Raw genomic sequence first — 25,055 nt, 5'->3', positions numbered from 1 at the left:
CACATACGGATTAGGGGTAAGATACAGCGTCTTTTTTTTCACTTTTACTGTTTTCCCAGAGAATAGTTAATGGATCTTAATAAAAGAAATCAAGGGTGTTAACAGAACTGATTTCTATGGGTGTTTGAAAGTTAGTCCAGCTTGATTGAATTTAAGGGGACTGTTGGGCTTTGGCAGAGGTATGCACTAACTATGTTGTTCTGGGTTCTATTTTCTTTTTTCGGCTCAGCCAGTCTCTTAGCAATCTGCTTTGTCCAGGGAGATTGCACAACATTTTAGTAGGAATTACTAGGACTATACAGTGTACGCAATTTGGAAATCTTCAAATATCAGAAAAACAATTACTGGAAATGCTCATGTGTGTTGCGTGACTCAATGAGACGAAGGAATGGTCGCTTGATTTCAGCTTTTATTCCGAGAGAACATCACCCCATGGGGATTGACATTGATTACAAAGTAGGACCTTACCAAGTGGCAAGAGGAAACAGCCTTCACAAAAGTTCAGTATACAAACAACACTGTTAATGACAAACAACATGCATAAAAGTATAAAACCAAATCCATATAAGGGGAAAATACAATGTAGAACTCACTACTTACCTCATATTATAAAACTAACAGAACTGTCCAGTACTTTTATAGATGTCCTTTGACTAGCTTAACATGGGAAAAACAATCAATTCTGCTCAAAGATTAATAAAACGCTCAGATAACATACGTATGCTCCACTATTAAGGCGTGGCCATCTATCACTATATTGTGGACGGCTTACTTTCCTCCATCAAATCATGTCTTGACACATTATCCTATAAGGGGTGTTCATTCTAATTCACTTCTTCCTTAGACTCACAGGCATGCAACAGGTTTTTTCCTGTTAGAATTTGCGCTGACACAGATGACAGGTGGAGGTAAAAATACTTTGAACTGAAGTTAAAACTTTATGTTGGTTACTCGAGATAAAATACATTTATGTTTCTCGTCTACTTAATGCATAGCAATCAACTTTGATAAAAAGTGTAAATAAACAAATCATGATCAGACTGTACAAGAATATAATACAGGTAGAAATCACAATCACACGTATAAAAAGATGCATGTGTTGTGTTCTGCATGCGTCATGTTTTCAGACAGTTTGTCCTCAGCCATTATTCTTTGAAAAATTACATTCATATGATATGCTTAGGATACTGTAGACGTCAGAATCATAGGTTGAAGTTTGTATACAAGCCAACCGTTCCATGAGGTATTTGAGCAGTGACTGAACATGTTACGATGTGCAGCAAATAAGTGTTGACAGTGGAGTGAAACCAGTTTCCAGTGATATTCAAAATGTAACAGTATGATAAGAGGACGGCTTTGTGGCAGTCACTCATTAGTAGAAATTTCACTTCTATCGAAGCTCAGGACAACAAAACATTTAACATTAAAAACCACACTGACGAATTAAATAGTCAGTTCTCTAATAAATGTCCAATCATCAAAAGAGGGTTAAAATTTGAACTTGTGAAACTTGATTTCAAATGATTAGAAACTGCTTCAGAGGAAAAACTGATCTCACTTTAAACTACAGCTTTGCATACAAGTAAAACAACAAAACAACAGCAGCAGCTATACAATTAAAAAAACACTGAACTGAAAGGCTCATACTGACTGACGGTTAGAAAAAAACAAGGAGGAAGATGTCTGACACTCACTTTCCACATTCAGTTTTCTATCATGAGAGTAAAACGCAGCTGAGGGGAATGGGCTTACAGTGAGTGTGGCTTGCTGGGGGTTTTTTTCACAATAAAATGGGTTAAATTAAATAGTAATAGGTGGAGTTGGAACAAACCTAACCCATCAAACAAACCGACTGTGAGCTTTTGGTCACCATTTGTGATTTTTATTGTTGCTTCCACAATAAAGCCAAACACCATTGTACTGCAACCCAACTCAGAGCAGTTTGACGGGGCAGAAGTCATCCGTGGTTTTAAATGTTGTCACAGTACGGTAGAAACAAATCTGTCTCTAACATGTTTGTGTTTACTGAACAGTATTTGCAAGATGGAGGTAAAGGTTTCACTGCAAAAAATGTACATGGAAATATAGTTTTTATATAATATAGTTGAATCTGCTCTGATTACTCTCTCCTTCCATTTATTCAGATTCATTTTTGTGAAATCCAAGAAGCACTGTCAGGACAGTGGGCTGTTGCTAAGGAAAGATTTATGATAAAAACATAGCTTGGTGATCAGGGACCAGTACATTTACATTTGAAATAAAATCACAGTTACGAAGCAATGCTACTTTGTTTATATGAGTAACATTGTCAATGTCAAAATGGTCTTATTTTAACCAATATGCTGAGAATAATTACTGTTGCTGTGTAGTACAGCTGAAGGTAGAAGATCCAGTAGAGAAAATAAGAAAACATCCTTCTCAGACGCGTCATGGAACAGTGCATACAAGTATGGATTCATTCTTTGTTCGTTGAGGAGCATTTCTTTGTTCTGGTTTGAAAGAGAGCCCTGTCTTGCTTGTCAAATCATTTGCAGAGGATCACACAGAGAGAAGTACACAAGAACAATGATTGCGTCATCACGAGACATTTCTCCTACCAGCCACACCCGAGTCAAGCTAATCAATGATTCCTTTAATAAAGGATGGAGAGGATGGCTTGAATTCCTTTTTTTCTGAGAAGACGTGACTTGAGTCTAACTCACTCTCTCTTGCGAAAGAAAAATCTGATGCAAACAGATTTTTACTCTGTAAACTATTTTATCATGATTGTGCTGGACTGATTTCTTAGTCATGAAGTCCATTTCTTGTGCGGGTGACCTTAAAGCAAGTCCACCACGGTCAAAAAGGAGCCCTTCTTGGTGTTAGGCTGGTCTCAATTAGTGTGGTTGTGCAATCTTTATTTAAGAATATCTAATGAATGGGGAGGTATATGTTGCATCATTGTGAATATTTAACTCAAAATCTTGTTTTTGGAAATTCATTTAAATGGTTTTATGGTTGAATTTGCCTTTGGTTTCAATTTGTGGACTGCTTCTATTACAGGGATTGTATGATGATCTGGTATTTTATTTGGGCCTTTATCTATGTTATAATCTTTGCTCTGTGTTATAGCTCGTGTGCGAGTGTAACCTACCCAGGGTGTCTGTTTTGACTGCATTCTGTGTAGAAGACCATGAGACAATGGATTAGGTAAGGAACCAGAGAGCTCAGCACACACTCCACTGATGTATATGTCATCGTCACAAATTCACTGTGATACTGTAAAGAGTCTGTACTCAATGTCCCGTCTTTGCCATTGTTCCCTCTGTGAACTCTTGCTTGCCAGACAAACAAACATGTCTGCCTCCACCCAGTGCCCACCTTCCCTCCATTTTTGTGAGCCTCCTTAGAAGCTGGTGGTGTCCAGAAGCTGCTTTGCCGTGGAGGCCTCTTCGTTATCCGAGTTGGTCCTCTTGTCGTCTGTGGCTATGGTCACAGGTTTCTGCTTGCGTTTGATCTTAAACAAATCCCATTTCTCGGAAAGCAGGTCCTTGTTGAAAATGATGGACGCCAACCAGGAGAACAGCAGAATGGACACAAGTGACATGATCATGATGGTGGTGCGGAAGGGAAAGTACTGGGTTAACTTTCCTTCGGCATCCAGCCGACAGCCGGGGAACTTGATTGCGGGTGGCAGGCCGATGAGGGGCTCGCCACTCAGGAGCCTCATGATTATTCCAATCATGTAGCCCACGCTGGCGCCATAACCGTTAGAAACCTTGAAGAAGAGGATGCAGACTAGCTGAGGGAACATGATTGTGTAGGACATGTCCACACCCACGAGCCAGAAGACCAGGACGCTGCTGTCCAGGAAGGTAAGCGAGGTGCCAGCAATACCCACCACCACCACTGAGATACGGATCACCCACTGCATCTCACGGTCTGAAGCCTGAAGGAGTGAAAAGAATGACAATGAGTTGCGGTTCACATTACTCCTCGTTAGAAAATGTAAAAGATCTAAGGATCATCTGGACTTAAGGCCTCCTTGGCAAACAGATCCTCTTACAAAGACAGTATCCATAAGTTACAGCAGTGTAAAAGAGCAGCAATGAATTGACTCATTATATGTAACATTCCTCGGGGGCGAAATCATGAAACACATCATTGTTTGAAGAGAGCAAATACCACTCAAATATTGCTCAGCAAATAACACTCTCAGTCTGAAACAGAGTGCACAGTGTACAGTATGTACATTTTTCTAAAGTCAATAGCTACTTTCTTGTCACCCCCAGCTTGTGAGCACAGTATAATCATCAGAGATACAGACTCTGGAATGTAAATTTATTGTGGCGACCCGCACAAGACTCTTTACATTGATGGCCATTATAGGCATTTCACTTTCCCTTAAGTAATACTGCAAATTGTGATGGATTTAAACCCCTAAAAGAGACATAATGTAATATTATCAAAAGTGGTACTGCAGCAATTTTGAATCTTGAATCTTACGGTGTCTTTGAGCATATAAAAATTAGGATGCTATAGACATGTGAAGTTAAAAACAGCATGCAAAATACAAAACTACAATAAAACAGGTAAAAACCAGGCACGGCTAGTTGGTGAGATAGAGTGATGTCATGTGCACTAAACCATTCAGAATGCAGTCTCCCATTCAGTTCAAAAGCCAGGTGTGCTTGCACCTTGGCGAATTGTTATTATATTGGCAGATATTGTATATTTGTAGAAAAAAATGGACGTAGGTGTGGAAAGTGAAGCCAATGCAGAAAGGCCTGAAACCTCTTTTCCCTTGAATGACCAGTAGAGATTGCCTCCACTGGTTGCAAGAAAAGTCTGTTTCTATAGAAGTCTATGACTCTCCTCCTCACTTGATTTATACTGGAACGTCAGTTGACATTTCCATACTGAGTTTATGGTCTAAATCTCTAGTTTCAAGCCTTATTCAATACAGCATGATGTTCATTTTATAAATTATGGTCCAAGATTCAAATAGATGATGAAGCCCTATATGCATTGGGGCATCGATACTGTGTGATTGACAGCTACACTCATCAACTGGGTGCAGGAAACAGATGTTTTGCCACTTTGTAACAAGAAAGTTATAATTTCAAAAACCAATGGGTGATGTCACGGTGGGTTGCCACTTTGTAACAAGAAGAGTAAATGTGCTCTGTGCACTTGCCTATATAGGTACTGTATATATTACTATCTTGATTATGCTCCCCTAAAATAACAGTGAAAAACTGTGCCTTTGACCAGGAGTGTAGGTCACTGACCAGGAGTGTAGGTCACTGACCAGGAGTGTAGGTCTCTCCCTTTCTGCTGCCTCAAGATAGCAAAGTGCAAAGGATACACCTGACCAGATATCATTTTAAGACCAACCATGGGTGCTAAAATGGGCACAACTTAAAAACATTGGCACTGTATGGGAAAACGACAACTGTGTTGGTCTGAAAATAGCAAAGACACTTGCATCCCCCTTGGCACAACTGTTTGCTTTACTTTGTGCCAGGTATGTGATAGGGCTACCACTATGCTAGCAGAACTGTGAGGCTATACTCTGAGCTAAAGGACAACACTAGCATGTCACCATACTATGACAAAGCTAACATCCAAGTGTTAAGCAGTTCTAATGTTATGTTTATGTTAGCATCCTAATAGATGCTAATTAGCAATTCACACGTATAGTAAAGTTGAGGCTGATGAGAAGGTTATTAGCTTTGCTAGAATTTGTTTAAAAAGTAAAAGGGATTTTTACCTTATGTTGGTGCAGGAATAAAAATAATTGGGATCCATTGTCTGAGAATAGTTAATGTCAGAACAAGATGTTCTGCCAGTCTGCCTGGTAGAGGTTGAGATATTTCACCACTATAAGTGTAAAATTTGACCTCCAACACAAGGCATAACCAGTAGGGGTCAAAGCATAACCAAAGTCATTAGAATACTTCCACTGGGCACCATGAACAATTTCATAGCAACCCTGTTAATTTGTCAAGATATATATTAAAAAAAAGGCAAAAATGCCAACCATCTCGTTCTGAAGGAATCATCGATCATCAAGGTCTGTCAGATTTAGGGATGCACCAATTGATCGGCCAGTGACCAGCATTGGCCGATTTTTTGCCTGATCAGTGTCAGTGAACCGATTGTGTGCCGGTAAATTTACAGTTATGCGCCGCACACGGCCGAGGTCCAGTGTGCACCCGCTTTGATAGCAAGTGCAAGCAAAAATATTTCAAGTGCGACTAAAAATGTTCCTTTGTCGCTTGTTGATTGTTGTCGATTTAAGATAAGAGCAGAAGTAACGGTTGGTTTATACAATGTCAGAGTCTCCTGTCTGAGTGTCCTCCCTCCACACCAACACTAGTCACAAGTTATTAGGACCTGAACAGTCCTGAAGTTAACTTTGCATTTGTTTATGAGAAAAAAAAAAAGACATGACGCGATGTAACGGGCACAGCCAGAATAGTGACTGGAACGATCCGGATTCATGACCCGACACCATCGATAAATAACTATATAAAAGTGATCGTCTGTTTGTGAGTGAAGAGTGACAGAGATAAGCATGTGCATGTACACACACACACACACACACACACACATTTTCAATTAAAGAAAAGTTTGAAAAAAATGTATGCTGTCAGTTATAGTTCTTAAAGAAAATCTGGAATTGGAATAAAGTTAAGGTTACATATTGAAATTATGTAAATATTTAAAACTTCAGATTAGGTCAAGGACATACTGTACGCACAATTTACATCTTTCTCCAAAATTCTCACCTGCTTCCTGAGGATGTTCTTGTAAATATTTGAGGACAACAATGAGGCGGAGGACAGAAGCGCTGAGTCCATGGAGGACATGACAGCGGCAGCGACAGCTCCAATGCCGATGACAGAGATGTAGGTGGGCGTGAGGTACTGCAGGGCGATAGGGAGGATAGAGCCTGCCTGGTTACGCTCATATGGGGTGGGCAATCCATAGCTGGTTGAGTTCCAGTCTGGAAGGAAGGATTGGTGATTACTTTGGATTAAAATCAAAGGGCAAGGGGGGGAATAAATAAATGAAACAAGAAACTGGGGTTAAATCTGATCAATAGAGCTTTATTCAGTTTTATTCAAGGTGTAAGGCCAATGTAGACACTGAGCTAAAATGTTTTTTCCCAAATTTGTTTAATATGTACCTGTAGATGCAGCCACAGCTCCCACCAGCACAGAGGGGATACCCAGCACCAGGCAGAAGGCTGAGGAGGCAAAGCAGGTCACTTGAGCCTGGGTGTAAGATGAGGCTGACAGGATTCTTTGGTAGAACGCCTGGTAGGCCAAGCCCCCTAGAGCCTGGCACAAACAACATGAAATTGAGACATGACAGGAATTAGTTTGTGAAGCATTGCAGGACAAGGGGAACAATCCTCCCATGACTTGCTGTTGTATGCTTGGCAAATAGCTCATCTAATGAAATAAGACGATTTAATTTTACCGCTGCTTTCAATTTATTTTAACTGCTGTGATGGCAGGAGTTATGTAAATGCTGCATGAGCTGTGTATCAGAAAACATCCAGAGCTGTCTGTAGATGTATATATTGTCTCACACTCCACTCACCAGCAGCATGAAGTCGTCAAACCACTTTCCGGCCTCGTCGAGCTTCACCGTTCCGACCCAGGGAGCCTGGAATGTCTGGTTGTAGGCCGTCAGTGAGATGTCCAGAGAGTGAGGGTTGGTCAACAGGAAAGGAACACACACCCACTGTATACACAAACACAAGGACACAACTAATCTGATTATGGGTCCAAGGGGGGTGTTTTCAGTCAGACACTGGGAATTAGGAATCTGAAAGTAGAGCTAGAGTTGAAGCTCCTGTTTGTAAGAGGCTATACAAAACTATGTCTCACTGTGGTTAAATGTACATACATCTCATCTGTCCATAATTCCATACATATACACATACATTCGTACAAAACAAACAGAAAAATTTACAAACATGAAGAAAAAAACAATCAAAATAAAAGAGAAAAAATACACACACACACACACACACACACACACACACACACACACACACACACACACACACACACACACACACACACACACACACACACACACACACACACACACACACACACACACACACACACACACACACACCTTATTGAGGCCACTCATTGACACAATGCATTCTGTAGCCCCTTACCCTAACCATCCAAAAATGCCTAACCCTAACCCTTAACCTAACTCTTACCCTAACCCTAAAACCAAGTCTTAACCCCTAAATAGTCTGTTAGGTCCTCACTTTCCCAAAATGTCCTCACTCCGTAGGTTGTAAGCTCAAACTGGTCCGCACAAAGATAGCTGTACAAGGACACGCACACACACACGCCTAGCAGCAAAAGACCTGTGTTCAAATGGTTGATCCCTTTTAGAGTAATATAGATATCCTCCCCTTTTTTTATTTCAAAATAATTGTATTTATGGGCAATACCAAAAAATATGGATAATATTAGCGCAGGCTGCCAGATGCCAATCGATGCTGTAGTTAATCTAAGGACATAGAATAAGATTCAACTCGGTCCATAGACAGAAGGCACACTGACCCGCCCCCACTGACAGCTACAGTGCACCGGAGGTCTGTTCATCCCATTTTTTATTGTTGTTTCACTTATCTCGTGTCCAAGTCATGCAAAAATTGAAACTGGGCTTTCTCTGGCTATTTATAAAAGACATGCCAAGTGTGAAGTTGATAAGATTATAGGTTCAAGAGATACAGGTTCCACATACAGACAGACATTTGTGGAATTAGTAGGTAGATAGTGTTGCAATACATTGTAGTTTGTGTCTTGTGTGTACGTATGTAACGTTTCATACAGTGTATAGTTGTTTAACTTTAGTGTTGTCAGTGACATGGTACAGAACTTTCTAGCCGGCCCCGAGCTAACACTATACTGTGATTTTAAAACCTTTGGACTTTCTCTACTCATCTCTAAAAAACGCAGCTTGCTAGAAAGTGAAATCATGTCTGTTCTGTAGTAATTGCTCCACCAATCAGAGATGTTGCAATTATTCCTGAGGATTGTGGGTAGTGTGGTCCTTCTCCTTGACATTTTGACTAAAACATGTTACTCTTAAAATGCAGTTGATATCATATGGACTTATGGCTTCTTCAGGAGAATATAACACAATAGTGTTATATTCACAGTCTCGTAGCTTGTGGTAAGTCTACAACATCGATATCAAATTCCTTATTCAAAAAATTATTGGGATTCTTAGTGTTTACGCACCAGGCTGAAAAAGATGAGGATGAGCTGGATAACGTCTGTGTAAGCCACAGAGTAGAGCCCCCCCAGCAGAGTGTAGATTATGGCCACCACTGAGGAGATGACGATGGAGTAGACGTAGGACAGATCCAGGATCACGCTCATAGTTCCCCCTGGAACAACACAACAGCGTGGTGAGTGCAGGAGGACTGACAGAGCCAGCAACTCTTGTGATGTACAGATGATGGTAGCAACAGATTCATGCAACTTCTTACATAATATTTTCTTTAAGTGTTTCATTAGGTTCTCAGTCTCACTTCTGCTTTTAAGTCTTTTCTCTCACACACAAACACACTAATATACATGCATCCACTCTTATGTACTTTGACTTAGGATTTAAGAAGCTATGCAATGACATTGTCTTGTTGCCTTAATGTTGTATTTTCCAAAAAAAAAAGCATTGACAAACAAACTTTTACCAACAAATAGCAAAACCTTACATTTCTAGAAGTCTGAGTTATGAGTAAAGTTACACTCAAACATGTGTGGCAAAGCATCAGATTGCTTAGATAAAGTAACCAGGCAACACAACCATACAGAAACATAATAGAAGCAGCCTATTGATTGTGACTCCAAAATATTCCTTGTTCACACACTTAGGTGTAGTATCTCACTTTAAATAGTGACAGATGTTGATTAAAGTAAGAAAACTGAAGATCAATGTACAGAGAAGTGTCTTCAAGTGCAAGAAATGTAACTATTGGTAAATGTAAACAAGTTAATCAAAAAAATATCTTGTTACTCAAACAAGGCAAGCAAAACGTCACTACCTTCACCGTCTCTTCTGCCACATTGCCAGGGTCCCCCCAGCCGCAGCCTGCAGCCACACCACAACAATGCCCTTAAACAGAGAAGTGTCAGATCGGCACCATCGCTCGCCACTCACCACCCCTGCTGACCTGTTATCTCCCTGCGGACCCCGCCACCCTCTAAACCACCCCACCACTGCTGTCTGTCTCACCCACTATAGCTTTGCATCATCTTGATGATATATGCATGACCTTTTCAGTTTGACCTTTGGCTCAGTGACACTTTTAAAAAATATGATCTGTTTTTTTTATTAATTCTGCTTGATTATCTAAAAGAGATAATAATTTCTTCATTACCCTTAAAACAAAAAGATACTACAGATAGTAAACTGTTCTCACTTGGCACTGAAACGCATCTGGTCACGTGAGCTCTAAATACAAATGTGAATGAACCTAAACACACACCTTTTTACTGAGACCACAATGACGATGCACAGTGTTAACTTTGTATGACCAACCACTTATGCCACCAAGGCAAGTTACTGCAACTCATTAAACATTTTTTAGATAACCCTCAGTTTTCTTTTGGATCTGGAGTTATTCTGTGCATTTTCCAGTTTTTATGAGCCGACAGGTTTTCAGAGGAGTAAAATCTGAACCACATGTGGTCACATGCTTTCTGATGCCATGTGTGAACTGAAATCCATCTCAACCAGATCTAAACTTGATCTAGATATGTGTAGACACACATCCAGATCAAACAGTTGCTTTTTGTTGTTGTTTGTCCAGTAATTTACTTTATGACAAGGCATGTATTGTTAATAATATCTGGGTGGTCTGTTTTCCATAGCTCTAGATTCTCTTATCTGTTCTGTGCTGAGCTATGCTGTACCCCTCTGTGCTAAATTTAGGAGTAGAAGAATTCAGGGGGCTCTGGGGCTTAATGGGCAGCACCAAGGATTGACAGAGGCAAAGAGCTGCCTGAATAGACCCTGTGTTGTTTTTAGCTCCTTGTCCCACCCAAAACTCATGCCTGGGGTGTGCACATAGAGACACAGAGACACAGAGACACACACATACAGACGCACTCCCATTGCAACCTTTCGGTCCTGTACCTAATTTCTTCCTGGCAGAAATTTGACCATGATTGTGTTGTTAATACATCACTATGGCGCATGGAGGGGGTGTGTGTTTTAAAAGTTAAATCCTCTCTGGCACTGGCACTGACCCGCATGCACGCACAGACACCACACGCACACGCACCACACACACGCACACGCACACGCAGTCTCCCAGCAACAACGCCCCTGCGGGTCAAATGCTCAGTGCACTCGCTATGGAGTGTCAAGTGTTTTTGTGTGTGCGTGTGATGCCACGCACACATCAGTCATGTATCCATAACTGTCCAAGAAACAACGTCAGGAGGTTTTACTGATGAGTGAGGGTAACCCTGTTTCTATATTAGTTTAACAGGTTTGGATAAAAACGTCCCAGGAACATTCCTGCCTCTCTACCAGTCCTTTTGTGGTGTGTCAACACAGTGACTCAGACACGGTCAATGGATTTCACAGCTCCCCTCTTTAAAACTTTGACTGATTAAAACTATAGTGGAAGCATGAAGCCCTCGTCAGTCATTGAGAATCTTGGAACAAACAATGGAAAGAAGTTTGTAATGACACAACAATCTATTATTGATCACCTTTCACAATCAACAGGCTGCTCGATCTTTAACCCCCTTTTTCAAATAACACTGGAAAAGAAAACAACGTTAAAAACACACACTCTAAAAAACATTTTGTACACACAAATTTTCTCTGCCACACACACACACACACACACACACACACACACACACACACACACACACACACACACACACACACACACACACACACACACACACACACACACACACACACACACACACACACACACACACACACACACACACACACACACACACACACACACACACACACACACACACACACACACAGAGATTAGAGAGTGAATAGGGAAAACACATGTAGTAACTTTTATAGAACAGCACAGGTGGATCGCATCACGAGGAGACACTTAAATCTTAAGTCCCCTAGTCCACGAAATAATAGTCAGTCAGTTATTTTAGTGACTGACCCTCATTGAGCTTATAAAGCTGAGGATCAATATTTGTGATTTGATTTGATTTCATCTCAGCAAGAACGAGCATCCACAGCGTTGTCATGTAACGTGTGTGTGGCAAATATATTGCAGTAATTACTGCTTTTCCACCCGGAGCTTGGTTCCATCAGACATTTAAGACTAAATCCAGTATTTTCTTTCTGCCCGGCATCATACAGCTCTCTTTTTTTCTGAACTGTTCAGTTTTTGTTATTAAGTTAAGTGACTGTTCACTAAGCTGCACCCACTTATTGTGCTTTAAAGTGTTTGTGCACATTGTGTAACTAGACCTGTGGGGGGCCTGCGTGATTGCACAAGTACATGTGTGTAAACGATTCAGTGCCAGACAGTTTTACAGAGTGAGCTAACTCACCCAAGCTGATGAGTGTGCCATGTGTGCACAACTATTATTATTTAAAGGTGTCGTTCTGACGTCACAGTCCATCAAGCACCAATGCAGCTCAAGTCTTGATGGTTAGTGGTTTATTTATTTTGTGCACATTGTGTACCTAGATCTGTTGGTGCCTGCATGATTGCTTAAGTAGGTATGTGCATACGATATACTGACAGACAGAGTTTGAGCTAACTTACCCAGGCTGACGAGTGTGCGTGCCACCCACAGGACATCAGCCACTAGTGCGGGAAAGATTAGCAGAACGCTCAGGACATTCCCATACTTCTGCTGGAAGGGGTCCATCATTGTCACATACTTGTTCTCTCTCATGGGCTTGGCAAAGAAAAAGCCACCTGTGTGATTAAATCAGAAATATAAAGTCAGAGACTCTCTCGATGAGGCAATCAGGCTCAAAACATGGCAGCCCTTTTAAAAACACTGAATGAGAGCGAGAGGAAGAAGAGGAAGAGGGTGAGCGCGAGAGTCAAAGTACAAGTGCGTATGAACAATAAGAGAAACAAATGTTCCCTCCAGATAACTCAATAAACAACTTCAGCTGAACTCTAGGGTCCACTTGGTCAACAATGGACAACAACAGAAGCGGAATGTTAGATTTCCTGATCAGGGACTTTGGGGTTTCCATTTCCCATAATCCCCCCCTCCCCCACACACACACACAAACACACACATACAAGCTATTGTGACAATAAGGCCAAGGAAGTGATCATTTCACTTGTTTCAAATGTTTACAGACGAATAACTGAGTTTGTCAGTTTGGTGAAATCAGGAGCAGGAAATCCAAGTCTCTTTGCACCTGTTGCCTCAACATTATTTCTCATGGTCCTATTTTTAAAGTGAGCGACACTTTTATTGGAGTGTGGAGTCTGTGGGGGGTTGGGGGTATGGGAGCAGCGTTGGTGGCCAACAACACTTGAGAGACGGAATCAGTTCAGTTTGATATCACACCTAATAATCTGTGTGTACAGGCTTTAGGAAACTTTATTTTATTGTTATCTAAAACTAGCTGGTATACCCATTTAAAGTAAATATCCTTTACAATTACTGCATATACTTATACTGTAAAATACATTGTTTTTTCATCCCACAGGACTTTTAATAGCTGCTGAGGGTTAAACAAAGGAAACAATAATGACGATAACCTTCCCTCTTCCAAACCTGACCACATAATCTTCAAGTCAGAGATGTGAAGAAGATGGGATAGAAGACAGACCAATTCAAATGGCAGTATTCACATGTTATCAGCGTTTATCGCAGTTTACTTTCCCAACCACTAGTACCACTGGCATTTACTGCAGGTACTCATTTCAGACCTTGCATGCACGACCTTAGGTCATGTGTAACAAGACTACGTTAGGCTGCATAAAGTACATACCTACTTTTGTGTCTATTTAAATCTGTGATACTGCAGTGCGTGAATAACATGGACTCTTAGATCAGTTTCACTCACAAAGTTGTATCCAATTAAATTTGACCGCAGACTTCAATCAGCTGACATGATTCGTAAAAAACAACAAGAAGAGGGTGAAAGGGGAGGTCAGGGCCAGGTTTATGGTTCAGGGTTTTATTGGCTTGAGGATCAATTGTGCCACTCACCTAAGAAGAAGGTCAGTACATAGGGCACAGGCATGAGGGCCCACACTGCGCCCAGTGTTGGGTTGTATGTTGCCTCAGCTATACCAAGGATGAAGCCTCCACCCACCCACGTAGCTGCCGAGAAACAAACACACGTTATAGGAGAAACATGACATACAGTGTGTGCATTACCATCATTTTACACATAACCGACAGCAATTTAAGACGACTGTTATCACTTGATACTTTGTTTATTCAATCGTAAATTTCATGTATGCAATATGCCTACTCATACACTACCATTACAGCTGTCACTTTATCTGTCAGACATTTTCTTTTGTATAAATACTTGATACACCTCTCCATTTATGTTAGACACTGTCTTTTCTCATCAATGTTGTAAATGTATAATATATGCGTGACATCTATTGCACCTCTGTCTGTCCCGAGCTCTCTTTGCTTTACCTGTAAGAGTGAAGATGCCGACGAGCAAGTTGATGTTACGCCCGGCCAATAGCGTCATCTCCATGCCGTCTCCCTTGAAATTCTTCTCCTCCTTTTTGGAACGCAGGGACGCCCAGATGCCCGTGCCCAAGATCAAAAGGTAGAACACTGCCATCACCGCCAGGCCGGGCACATTGAGAGCCATCCGGAACTACTGCTGTGTGCGTTCTCTGTTGGATAGAGAGACAGAAAGGGACAAACATGAAGATTTGAGTGGCTACAAAATACAAAAGATCATATAACAATACAGCTTGCAATGATTGTTTAAATCATTAAAGCAAATAATACAAAATGCACAAACAAAAATCACATATTCACATTTACTATGTGTGTTAAAATATTTGTAGGACTGCAGGACAGGAGGGTGGGGGAGGCAAGTCTGCAAATATTCAGATGTCATCTAAGATGATTCTGACAAACAAAAAGGTACATTCATCATGTGCAGAAAGCTATTAAGCACAAATGATAAACAACAATGAACAGAAACAGTAGGCTTTATTCAAATGACTGAAGAGAGTAAGGTGAGCAAGGTAAAAAGATGTCGTCTCAAAGAAAGAATGAATAAAAAGGTTGCAGTGGGAGCAAAAAAGACAGGAGCGGCAGCATCTCGGATGACCTGACTCTACTTGCTTGGCAGACGGAGTGATGGGGTGGAGAAAGGTGGAGTGGAGGAGGAGAAAACAGAAGGCAAGGGAAGGGAGGGATGAAGATACGGAGAGCAAAAGGGGTCTCACCATAATACTTGGCAGCACTGACAAAGATGGCGGACAGATGTTGTCCCCCGTCTTCAGTGGTTGGGCGGGACGAGTTTCGACCCCATACATTGGGAAGTAAACACAACTCAGAGCCAAGTTAGTGTGTACGTGTGTGTGTGTGTGTGTGTGTGTGTGTGTGTGTGTGTTTTGATACTGTAACTGTGTGATGAGCAGATGGTTTCTTAAAAAAGGATTAATATATGAGAAAAGTCTTTGCACCTATAAAAAAAGCGTTAAACTTTAGGTGCTGGTTTGCACCTACTTGCCCCTGCTTCTCTGCACATCAACATGGCTTATATCAAGTACACCCCATCAACTGTGTTAATGCAAGGTAGGAAAGTTGAAGGACCACTTTGATAAATATCACAGTAAGGCAGTTTCTTAGAGAACCCTTTCCTTTATTAAAGACAAATGTATTTGTAATAAAACACAGCCATTCTTTTCATGGCGAAAAAAACAAGACATGGCTCCCTCCCAACAGGGTGAAACACATCTGGTATACAGAAAGCTTTGGCTCCAATCATAAAACTCGAGAAAGAATGAAGGCATGTATATCCACATGGAAGAATAGAGAAAGGAGAAGAAGGATATGCTTGTGAAAAGAAAGGAGCGAAGAAAATACCAGTAGGAGGTAAGTGTGTGTGTGTGTGTGTGTGTGTGTGTGTGTGTGTGTGTGTGTGTGTGTGTGTGTGTGTGTGTGTGTGTGTGTGTGTGTGTGTGTGTGTGTGTGTGTGTGTGTGTGTGTGTGTGTGTGTGTGTGTGTGTGTGTGTGTGTGTGTGTGTGTGTGTGTGTGTGTGTATGGAAGGAATGGGTAAGGGACTGGGGGGCTGGAGGAGTTGGTTCTGTGCCAAAATCAACAAAAGCCTGAGAAGCTCACTGACGTGGCTCATAACAGCTATGTATGTGTTTGCGCACACTGTTACAGCCCATACGTACCAGACATTACACAGCTCAAACCCATATCATCAAAGATAAAAAAGAAAAAAAATACATAGAAATATAGTGTCATTTTCGAAACTATATATTTTGTAAACAGACATTCCGAGCTACATTGTGAACTTCTTACCTCAGTACAATGAGTTACAAGGGAAACACAAAACATCAAGTATGAATCCAATAAATATACAGCATTATTTTAGTCAATGTGAACACTATGGCTTCAAAGCATTATTATAAAAAACTAAAACAAACAACATTCTTCTCAAGCAGTATTCAAAGTTGTAAAAAAAAAAAAACTTGATTCTCAGTTGGTCTGGCAGTACAAGCAGCTCAGCTGCAAACAAACAAGTATGGAGTCTGAGACCTCAACAATGCTTAGCCAAGTAATTGCTCTAGTAATTGGTGCTAGCCACCACTAAAATCAACAGCATTAACATCTGAGAGAATGTTTGCAATCTTTCCAAGGGCTTGTAAAACTTTTTAACGGGGCTTCATGCAACCGCAGAGGTGGCAGATTTCCCTGTAGGCTGCTGGTATTTTGCTGCTTGTAAAACAAAAGAACATTGGGGAAGGAATCGTGAGGAAGCCTTGTACCAGTGCCATGAATTTCTTACATAACTGACACATTTATGGATAAAACCTACAAACCTTTATTGTTACATGTTGAAAGACATGTATGTGTTGATGTGACTTTAAAGCTACACTTATAAATGTTTCATACACCTGGTAGTGGAAGATCTCCAACACACTCTTATCAGGCTGTATATGAAGATGGACTACATGACTGCCACCCATAGGTGACGCCAAAGGGTCTCAATCGCCACCTGGTGGCCGACTTTCTAATTGGGTCCATGTACAATCCACATAACATGGAGGAGGCAGGATTTATGACCTATACTGCTTCCAAAAAACACGTCAAATAATTGTTTCACAAAGATAGTTTTTGTCATTTTAGCGTAGTTCTTATCACACTGATGCGTGTTCAAGGGCTAATATTTCTAGATAGCTGCTATAAAAACGAGGTGAAGCTTGACAGCTCCGACCAATAACGTTTGGTCAATCACGTGTATTCACTGCTCCTAGTGACCGTTTCATATTCAATATAGCTTGATTCCTCCTTCAGCTAGTGGCTAACTTTGTCTTTGATACTATAGGTGATGGGATTCAGTGAGTTCTTAGGTATTTGGCTTCATACAACTACCAGTCGCTGCAGGAAATGAGGCAAGCAAAAGCAGTGACTCTAAAATGTAAAGTAAATGTACCGAAAAGCCAGAACTAAAAGAGGCTCCGGCTTTCTTACTGGAGCGACCCATTTGACATTAATAGCATATGAGGTCAGTTGATTTATTGGTATGGTACAATGTTGATTGGTGGAGCTTTATAATATTAGTGAGTTTCAGTTTGTATCAGCCTTTCTTAAGCTTTTACGCAGGGTTAGCACGGCCTAGACTAGTTTAGAGTTCAGAGCAGAGAGAGATCTGGGGTCCCTCTATAGAGATGTGCACGCTTGTTGACCTATTTTGGAGTTGAAAAAACTCCCTTATACGCCCCCTCCCTCACTACACACACTTGGCCCTCTTCTTTCAGTGCGATGCGTTTGATGTCCATAAGGACCTTGTTGGTGAATGTGGCTAATCTGCCTTTCCTGTGAGGCAGGATGTGCTCATGTTACCGACTCTGGTCCAAATGCAAAACAGGGGAAACGCATATTTCAGATACTTAAACTGATCCGGTCACACTTCATTTACTTTGCCATATTTTTTGCAGTTATTCAATGTCTGGATTCAGTGAGAGTTGAATCAAGAGCATGTCTGGCTGAAAAGGATGCCAAGCTAATTTTTAACTTATGTATGCCGTAGGCAACTTCTAACCTGGCAACAAACTCTCGTTGCAATGGAGCACAACTATAGAGTCAATAATGATGTTTTCCTTTAAAGACAATCCAAACAGGTTGGCTAATGTATTGACATTCACTGATTTGGTCAGAATAATTCATGTCAGGTAACATATGAATGTAATTAAGTCTCAGACCTTAAAGCCCCTGGCCCTCCCTTTTGGAAGCCAGATGCAGGATTCACAAATGCTTATTGTTACTAATCTCATAGAAAGTCAACTTCATGCCAAATATCAAATATTGGCAAATAAAGTTTCACTACTGAGGTGAAATGTACCTTCATCAAGCTGGGTGATAAAACAATAATATATGGCAAAATAAAAATGTCCTAAACAGCAATATCATACAATTTTTGATTTATAATGCTTATGGATTGTGCAAGCATGGTGGGAGGCATGACCATAATCAATTCTCAATGATCTCCCTGAAGACTAGTAAAATGTTTTGCTGTTCACCAAGTGTTTGTTATTTGATTCCCAGTTTAAAACCACAATTAATTGTCTGGTGTCTTCAACTTTGACTAAGCCACAACTCTGAGTCTTGACAGCTGAAAGAAATAATGTTTAGACATATCTGGTGAAAATTATCATTATATAAACATTTTTATCGTGTTAACATTTTTAGCCATGAAGGCTAGCCTTAATCCTCCGTTCATAAGAATTTGCGAATGGGAATCATTCATTTCTATCAATTGAGTATAGAAACAGTTACCAGTTAAGAGTTTTATTCTCTGCTGTCCCCGAGTGTTTCTCTCTATAATAGTAAGTCTCGAACTTATTATATTAAACACACATACATGCATTATCCCTTAACTTGAGAAAATGTATGTTGTGATTTGGTGCTATACAAATAAAATGAATTGAATACTGACAGAATGCACCGAGCAAGGTCGTAAGTATGAATAAATTAAGATTTGTTTTCTTTCTCCTACGCTCTTAATGTTATGCAAATTATTTGCCCCACCTTCTTTAAATATTCTGTGAGTGGCTGGGAGCTCCCTCACAAGCTGCTCTGTATGTGTGTGTGGGTGTGTGTACATGTCACTTCCGCAGCTTTCTTACTCAGCACCTGGTATCTTTCCATAACTCTTGTTACACAACTCAATCGTCAACACAATGCAGGCACATTTAGAGATGGAACTTTCAAAAGGGGTAGGACCCACTTTTCTATATATATCTGAATGGTTATTTTTACTTTGAGACCTGTGCCACTTCTTTTAAGGCATTGGTAATTTTCACAATGAGTTATTTCTTAAGGCAATAAAGTCTGCTGACAATCATTTTTATAAAAGCATAGAAAACATGTTCTTCTGATTTCACTGTGAAGATGAATTATCAGGGGGGTTTTTTTGTGGTGAAAACCAAAGGAACAATAATGCTTCTGAGAAAACTCTCAAGGCAAAAAGCATTGACAGCAATGACTGTATAAAGAAACTGTACTGGCACTGATGCTGTCAGGGTGTGGTGGTATAATCCTATAATTAGTTTACTGAATCATGGATTTAATCATTAAAATAATCAATGTAATGCAATGTATCTGCCTTGCACAGTTAGTAATAGACAGCATGGTGCCACTCAAGGGTACCAATGACACTCAAGCAAGTTTGTTGAGGTTCCTTTAGACTGTTGGCAACTAGGGTGAAAAAAGGGTTCATAATTTGATCATTCTGGACGTTCCTATGGTGGATCCACATGTACAGTATAGGGCCTCAAACAAACGTTCGTTAATTAGCCAAAGCAAACATTTACCAGCAGTCACGAAGAAGATCCTGTTTCTATTCAAGTAGGACTTTGGAAGTTTATTGATCCTTTTGTGTTTTGCTGTGAGTTAAAAATTGCATTTGAACTTTGCAGATGATTCACTCTTCATTGTCACAAGAGTTTCAAACTCACTATTGTGTCCTTAATCTTTCTCATCCGATCAGAAATCGCTGCTGTAAACCTCTAAAATCATGCATTAAAGAAAGATATAGATTTAGGATTGTGAACAAAATGTCACCTTCAAGGCACTGGGGTTTTGGAAGAAGACAGGTATCCTCAACCTCTGCTGTACAAGGATATACTGCAGGTTTGACATGGCCTAATGACATCTGGAGGCTGTGCGCAACAGGTTGAATGTGACGTTTGGCTCTGTGAGAGAAAGCAGGCGGAGGATTGTTAACCTCTGTGAGAGAGTGTCGTTGGACTTCTTTCCTGTCTAAATAACGTGTGTCTTGGAATGTGCGCAGCTACACTGTTTCTAGGAATACCTGTCCTCACACACCTCCTGTTCCTCTCAGTACTTTTCCGTTCAGAACGACTCTTGTTCCAACCGAGAGTTTGCCACATGCGTCATCACCATCTTCCCCCCCTGTAGTTATGTGGAATTATGCGGACATAATTGTCTGCTACAATTGACATTGACAATGAACAAAGATGGCAGCTTTCACAACCAGCCAGCACACGTGTGTGCCTTCGTGCACGTTCACACATGAAACTTCAGGTCGATGCTGAGAGCCAATGAAATATGACCTTGCCACGGTCCAGACACAAGCGTGTCATCTTTCACAGAAAGGGAAAGGAAGAGAGTGAGATGACCAACAGCGAGATCCTTAAAAATGCCTGCTACCTCTTATTTTCTCTGTAGTAGCTCTCCTCTGAATCTTAATATGAAAAATGTCACTTTTATGTCCCACATCACCTCAGGGATCAGTTCTGTGGAACAGATCATCTCTCATCCATCACAGCTCACAAGCAGAGCAAGAACCAAGGTATGAAGGTATCAAACTACTAAATATACAAAGAAATCTAACATTCAAAACAATCTCTGCACAATTTAAACTAAAACCACGAGGCCACAAGGTTATATTGAGTATATGTTATCTTGATATCTGCTTTTAAAGACAGAGACACAGAGGACAACCTTTACACAAAAGATGAACACACGTTCACCGTCTGTGACAAGTTGCTAATTCACTGATGGTACAAACAGGTGATTTCATCAAAAGCTTAAGCAGGGAACAATTAATGTCCGGCTGAAGTCTATACAATCAGTTTGGGGACAAATGGAAGCTAATCTCTAAAGTCTTTTGAAGAGAGCCAGTCACTTTGTCAGTTCACCAATGTGCTGCTTGTAAAGCATGTTAACAAGTAAATTAAGAAATTAAGAAAATAAATACAAACTTGAGGATTTCTTACTGAAATAAATGAAAACAATCTCTCTTCGTCCTGCACATACAGGCACTCTGAAAATATGGAGTCAATAAAATAAATATTTCTTCCTTTTTAAGAATTTTTTTTTTTTTTTTTTAAATGCCTTAAATAAATATTCAAATACTGAAAAGAATATCTTTTCATTGGTTTAATTATATTGTCTTTAGTCTGATACACATACGTGGTGGTTTCAGCCTCTGTTTTCAGACGAGGTGCAGTGGAAATTTACAGCTGATCAAAACAAGTGATAGGAAACAGAGAGAGGGATGGATTAGTTGTAGTCACAGAAGACAAACCACAAGAGCCAATTTATCTCTGCAGCTGAGCCCCTCGGTGCTATAACTGTGACAGACGCCCAGTGTCCCAAATGGACCGAGCGCAAACAGCTGTCTCACAGAAAAGAACTGAAAGAAACAACAAAATAATGTACATAGACAAAAATAAAAAATAAAACTTTCAACGGGCAAAAGAGATTGGCTAAACACCGTGAGGGGATGATGGAACACATACCTGGGGTCGACGGTACGTGTCAAGTGATGTGACGCTGACGTGCAGAGGAAACAGAAGCTACTGTGACAGCTGATAGATTCAGTCCAGGTGGCGAAAGATCCACTCATCCACAGTGCTGAGGCAGTGAGGGCGCGTCTGCCAGACAGATGGAGGCAACACACACAAACAGTAGCTGTCCTTCACTGTCTGATTCCCAAAAGAGTCTGCTTGAGAACTTTTGTCAAACAAAGTGAAAGAGTCGTCAGAGCTGATGCTGAGAGATCGTGAGGGGTGGTGGTGGAGGGAGTGAGTACGGAACTCTCTGGAATCGACACTTCGCATCAAGTTTATAGCTCGCGCGATGGGCGGGGTCACAAAGGCGACAGAAGCAGAGGGACGCTGCCGCTACTTCAACCTGATTGGGTGGCTGCCTTGGTTCCCCCCTGGCCTGCAGCCAATACGTGCGTCGGGGCGTAGGAGGGCGGGGCAGAGCAGTCCCCGGTTGAGCTGCTTCAGGTCCACACGAGCATGACTTTGACTGAGGGGCACGCACACACGAGTTTAGTTTTCGGCGCTTCCTTCAAGTGCTCTCTAAAAACAAAAATACAGAAACTGTTTGCATATTTTAAATTAATGACACCAATCTTCATCGTTGTGTTTAATTGCAGCTCACTCCGTATAAAGTTAACGTACTTGGTCAGATAGCGCTATATAGTTAACTATTTGTAAAGTCTACATTAGGCTATGATATTTTCCTGATAGTCATCTCTCTAATTGAAAGAATGATGATTATTATAATAATTATGTGTGCAGTAATGCAATGGATTGCACATATATTATTATTATTATTATTATTATTTATTATTATTATTATTATTATTATTATTATACCACAGCTTTGTTGAATTTTCTATCTTCTTTAAAACTTGGAAAAACGCTCAAAATTAAGTCTACCTTGTGAAAGGGTACCCACCCCAAATGTCTGATTGCCCGCCCCCAAACTGAGCAGTCGAGATCCGGGCCTGAATCTCTGCAGCAGAATTATTGCATTATGTGGTTGGGTTTCAAAATTTGCTGTGGTGTTCAATTATGACGATTTGTTTTCCTCACGGATGAAGATCTGGTCAGGAGTTGATTTTTTTTCTTTGTTTTTTTACCATCCGTAGACAGGATACAAGGGTTTTGATCTCATGATCTACTACATGCAGATGGTTATACTACTGGTCTTCACTGTATATACTTGTTGACCTTTAGAACAAGGTAAGAATTCACACATACTGTATGTCAAGTTTGTTGAATGGGTTTTTCTTTCCTCACTAGTATGAAAATATGTAAAAAATGTATGAAAATATTTTTCCATTTGGCTTCAACTGGAGCATACAAAGACCCCTTTATACACACTCTGATCTGTGTGCATTAAACACACTTAAGTTCAAAATTATATTATTATATTCTATGATGAGATGGGAGCTCCTCCACAAACATGATCCCAGAACTTAAAATTTTTCGGGTTCTTTTAACTAGCTCTCCAGCTTGTTTCTTTGCTGCAGCCCCTTTTATTTTCTGTGTCACTCATCCCATGTGATTTACTAAATGCTACACTAAACCATATGGACAGAACAAGCAAGGCTTTGTAGAAGTCCAGGGTAAGTGCGGCTATACTTACACTTGAGCACACACTCATAAAAGTGAAAGAAAAGTGACTGCCTGGAGGAGGGTTTTCTCCATGTACTGTGTATAAAAAGGACCCTGGTGGCATCTCCCACCCTGGCTGTACAGTCACTGTGAAACACAGCAGGTAGGTGAGAGATAGAGAGGAGCAATGAGTCGTGTCAGATAAAGTTTTCAGTCTGGGTCAAGTGGAGGGAAAAAGTAGAGCAGAAAGTGTAGCATTTTGGCGGGTCCTCGCTTTTTCAATGGGCTATTTGAGGGTTAAGACTTGGTTTTAGGGTTATAATTAGGTTAGGCATTTAGTTTGGATGGTTAAGGTCAGGGTAAGGGGCTAGGGAATGTATTATGCCAATGAGTGTCCTTACTCAGATTGAAGTAAAAACGTGTCTGTCTGTCTGTCTGTCTGTCTGTCTGTCTGTCTGTCTGTCTGTCTGGATGTGACACGACCCACTGAAATGCTAAAACCCAGCCCTATGTTCAACCAGCAATTCAGAAATCAGGAAATTCTGACGGGTGGATGAAATAAACTTATCAAATGGAATTGGCCCTTATCACCAAAGGCACCTGTTCTTCATCTTGAGATCTTTATATTCTTTTAGTTTTTTGTTTCAGTTTGCGTCCATTACTCGCTGTGAAACCTCTGGATAATCTCCTGATGTTTCCTCACTTGGGCTCATTTGGACATTAGAGTTATTCCTATAGGGGCTGGCAGGAGAAGCTCATGTAGGATATCCAGAGCCGCTGAATCGTCTAACACTAGATTCACTAGAGAAGATTAGAGATGCCTTTAACCCCTCTGACTCTGCAGGATTTTCGTTCAACAAATGGTTGGCTGACAAACTTGGACCCTGGGGTGCGATGCTAGTTCAACTGTTAATTCCTGTACTACTTACCTTTGGCATTATTTTATGCTTTTGTTCGTGCACCCTTACATGCATGAAGGCCCTTATGTATAGGTGAGTTGGTGATACGGTGACCGGCCACGTTGGTGCATATATGCAACTGTCCCGTGATGACCTTGCTAATGAGCCCCGAGATGTGTTTCCCCTCCCTGACTGGTTCCCTCCCCAGAGCCCTTTTTGATAGTGATGAAGAATGTGATGTTGTTGTATTGGTTGTTTAGTCTGCTCTTATTAGTCCTTACTCCCTTCTGCGACGATATACCTGTATACACAACAATGGCAGTTTGCTTTGCCCTACAATATTGATGATGATGCATTTTGAATCCTTGTGAATTTATGTATTTGATGTTTTACTGTAGTAGTGCATTCTCCTATATTGTCATAAATGACAAACAGGAGGGAAATGTATTGGAAAAATGAACTAAGTGTGGTTGAAACCTATTTTATAGTTGAAGAGTAACTTTTTGCATACCTGTCTAAGATTCCATGACCTGAAATGTTTATGACC

At 40.7% G+C, this 25,055-nt stretch overlaps 1 protein-coding gene across 2 annotated transcripts; it reads right to left on the bottom strand.

Moving 5' to 3' along the window:
* Positions 1–391: 391 nt before the first annotated feature.
* On the bottom strand, positions 392–22,309 carry LOC118121652 (high affinity choline transporter 1). Of its 2 annotated transcripts, none has more exons than XM_035177676.2 (9): positions 21,996–22,309; positions 14,667–14,875; positions 14,223–14,336; positions 12,806–12,961; positions 9,270–9,418; positions 7,594–7,737; positions 7,175–7,328; positions 6,774–6,991; positions 392–3,928 (listed from the first exon to the last, which is right to left on the bottom strand). In XM_035177676.2, exons 2-9 carry the CDS (start codon positions 14,848–14,850, stop codon positions 3,386–3,388), a joined length of 1,662 nt encoding a protein of 553 aa, XP_035033567.1. In that variant the 5' UTR covers positions 14,851–14,875; positions 21,996–22,309; the 3' UTR covers positions 392–3,385. The 2 variants fall into 2 exon arrangements, with proteins under 2 accessions (XP_035033567.1, XP_035033574.1); XM_035177683.2 differs by lacking the exon at positions 21,996–22,309 and adding an exon at positions 15,440–16,140.
* Between the last annotated feature and the right edge of the window lie 2,746 nt (positions 22,310–25,055).

The sequence above is a fragment of the Hippoglossus stenolepis genome, chromosome 2 (assembly GCF_022539355.2).
Source record: "Hippoglossus stenolepis isolate QCI-W04-F060 chromosome 2, HSTE1.2, whole genome shotgun sequence".
NCBI lineage: Eukaryota > Metazoa > Chordata > Actinopteri > Pleuronectiformes > Pleuronectidae > Hippoglossus > Hippoglossus stenolepis.
The sequence above is the reverse complement of the archived record's forward strand: the minus strand, read 5'-3'. Positions and strand labels throughout refer to the sequence as shown.

Excerpts from the sequence above, each read along its gene's own strand:
- LOC118121652 (XM_035177676.2), bottom strand. The coding sequence starts at position 14,850 with ATGGCTCTCAATGTGCCCGGCCTGGCGGTGATGGCAGTGTTCTACCTT. Across the intron at positions 7,329-7,593 it reads TTGACGACTTCATGCTGCTG|GCTCTAGGGGGCTTGGCCTA; the intron begins GTGAGTGGAGTG and ends TGTTTGTGCCAG. Across the intron at positions 3,929-6,773 it reads AGAACATCCTCAGGAAGCAG|GCTTCAGACCGTGAGATGCA; the intron begins GTGAGAATTTTG and ends TCACTCCTTCAG.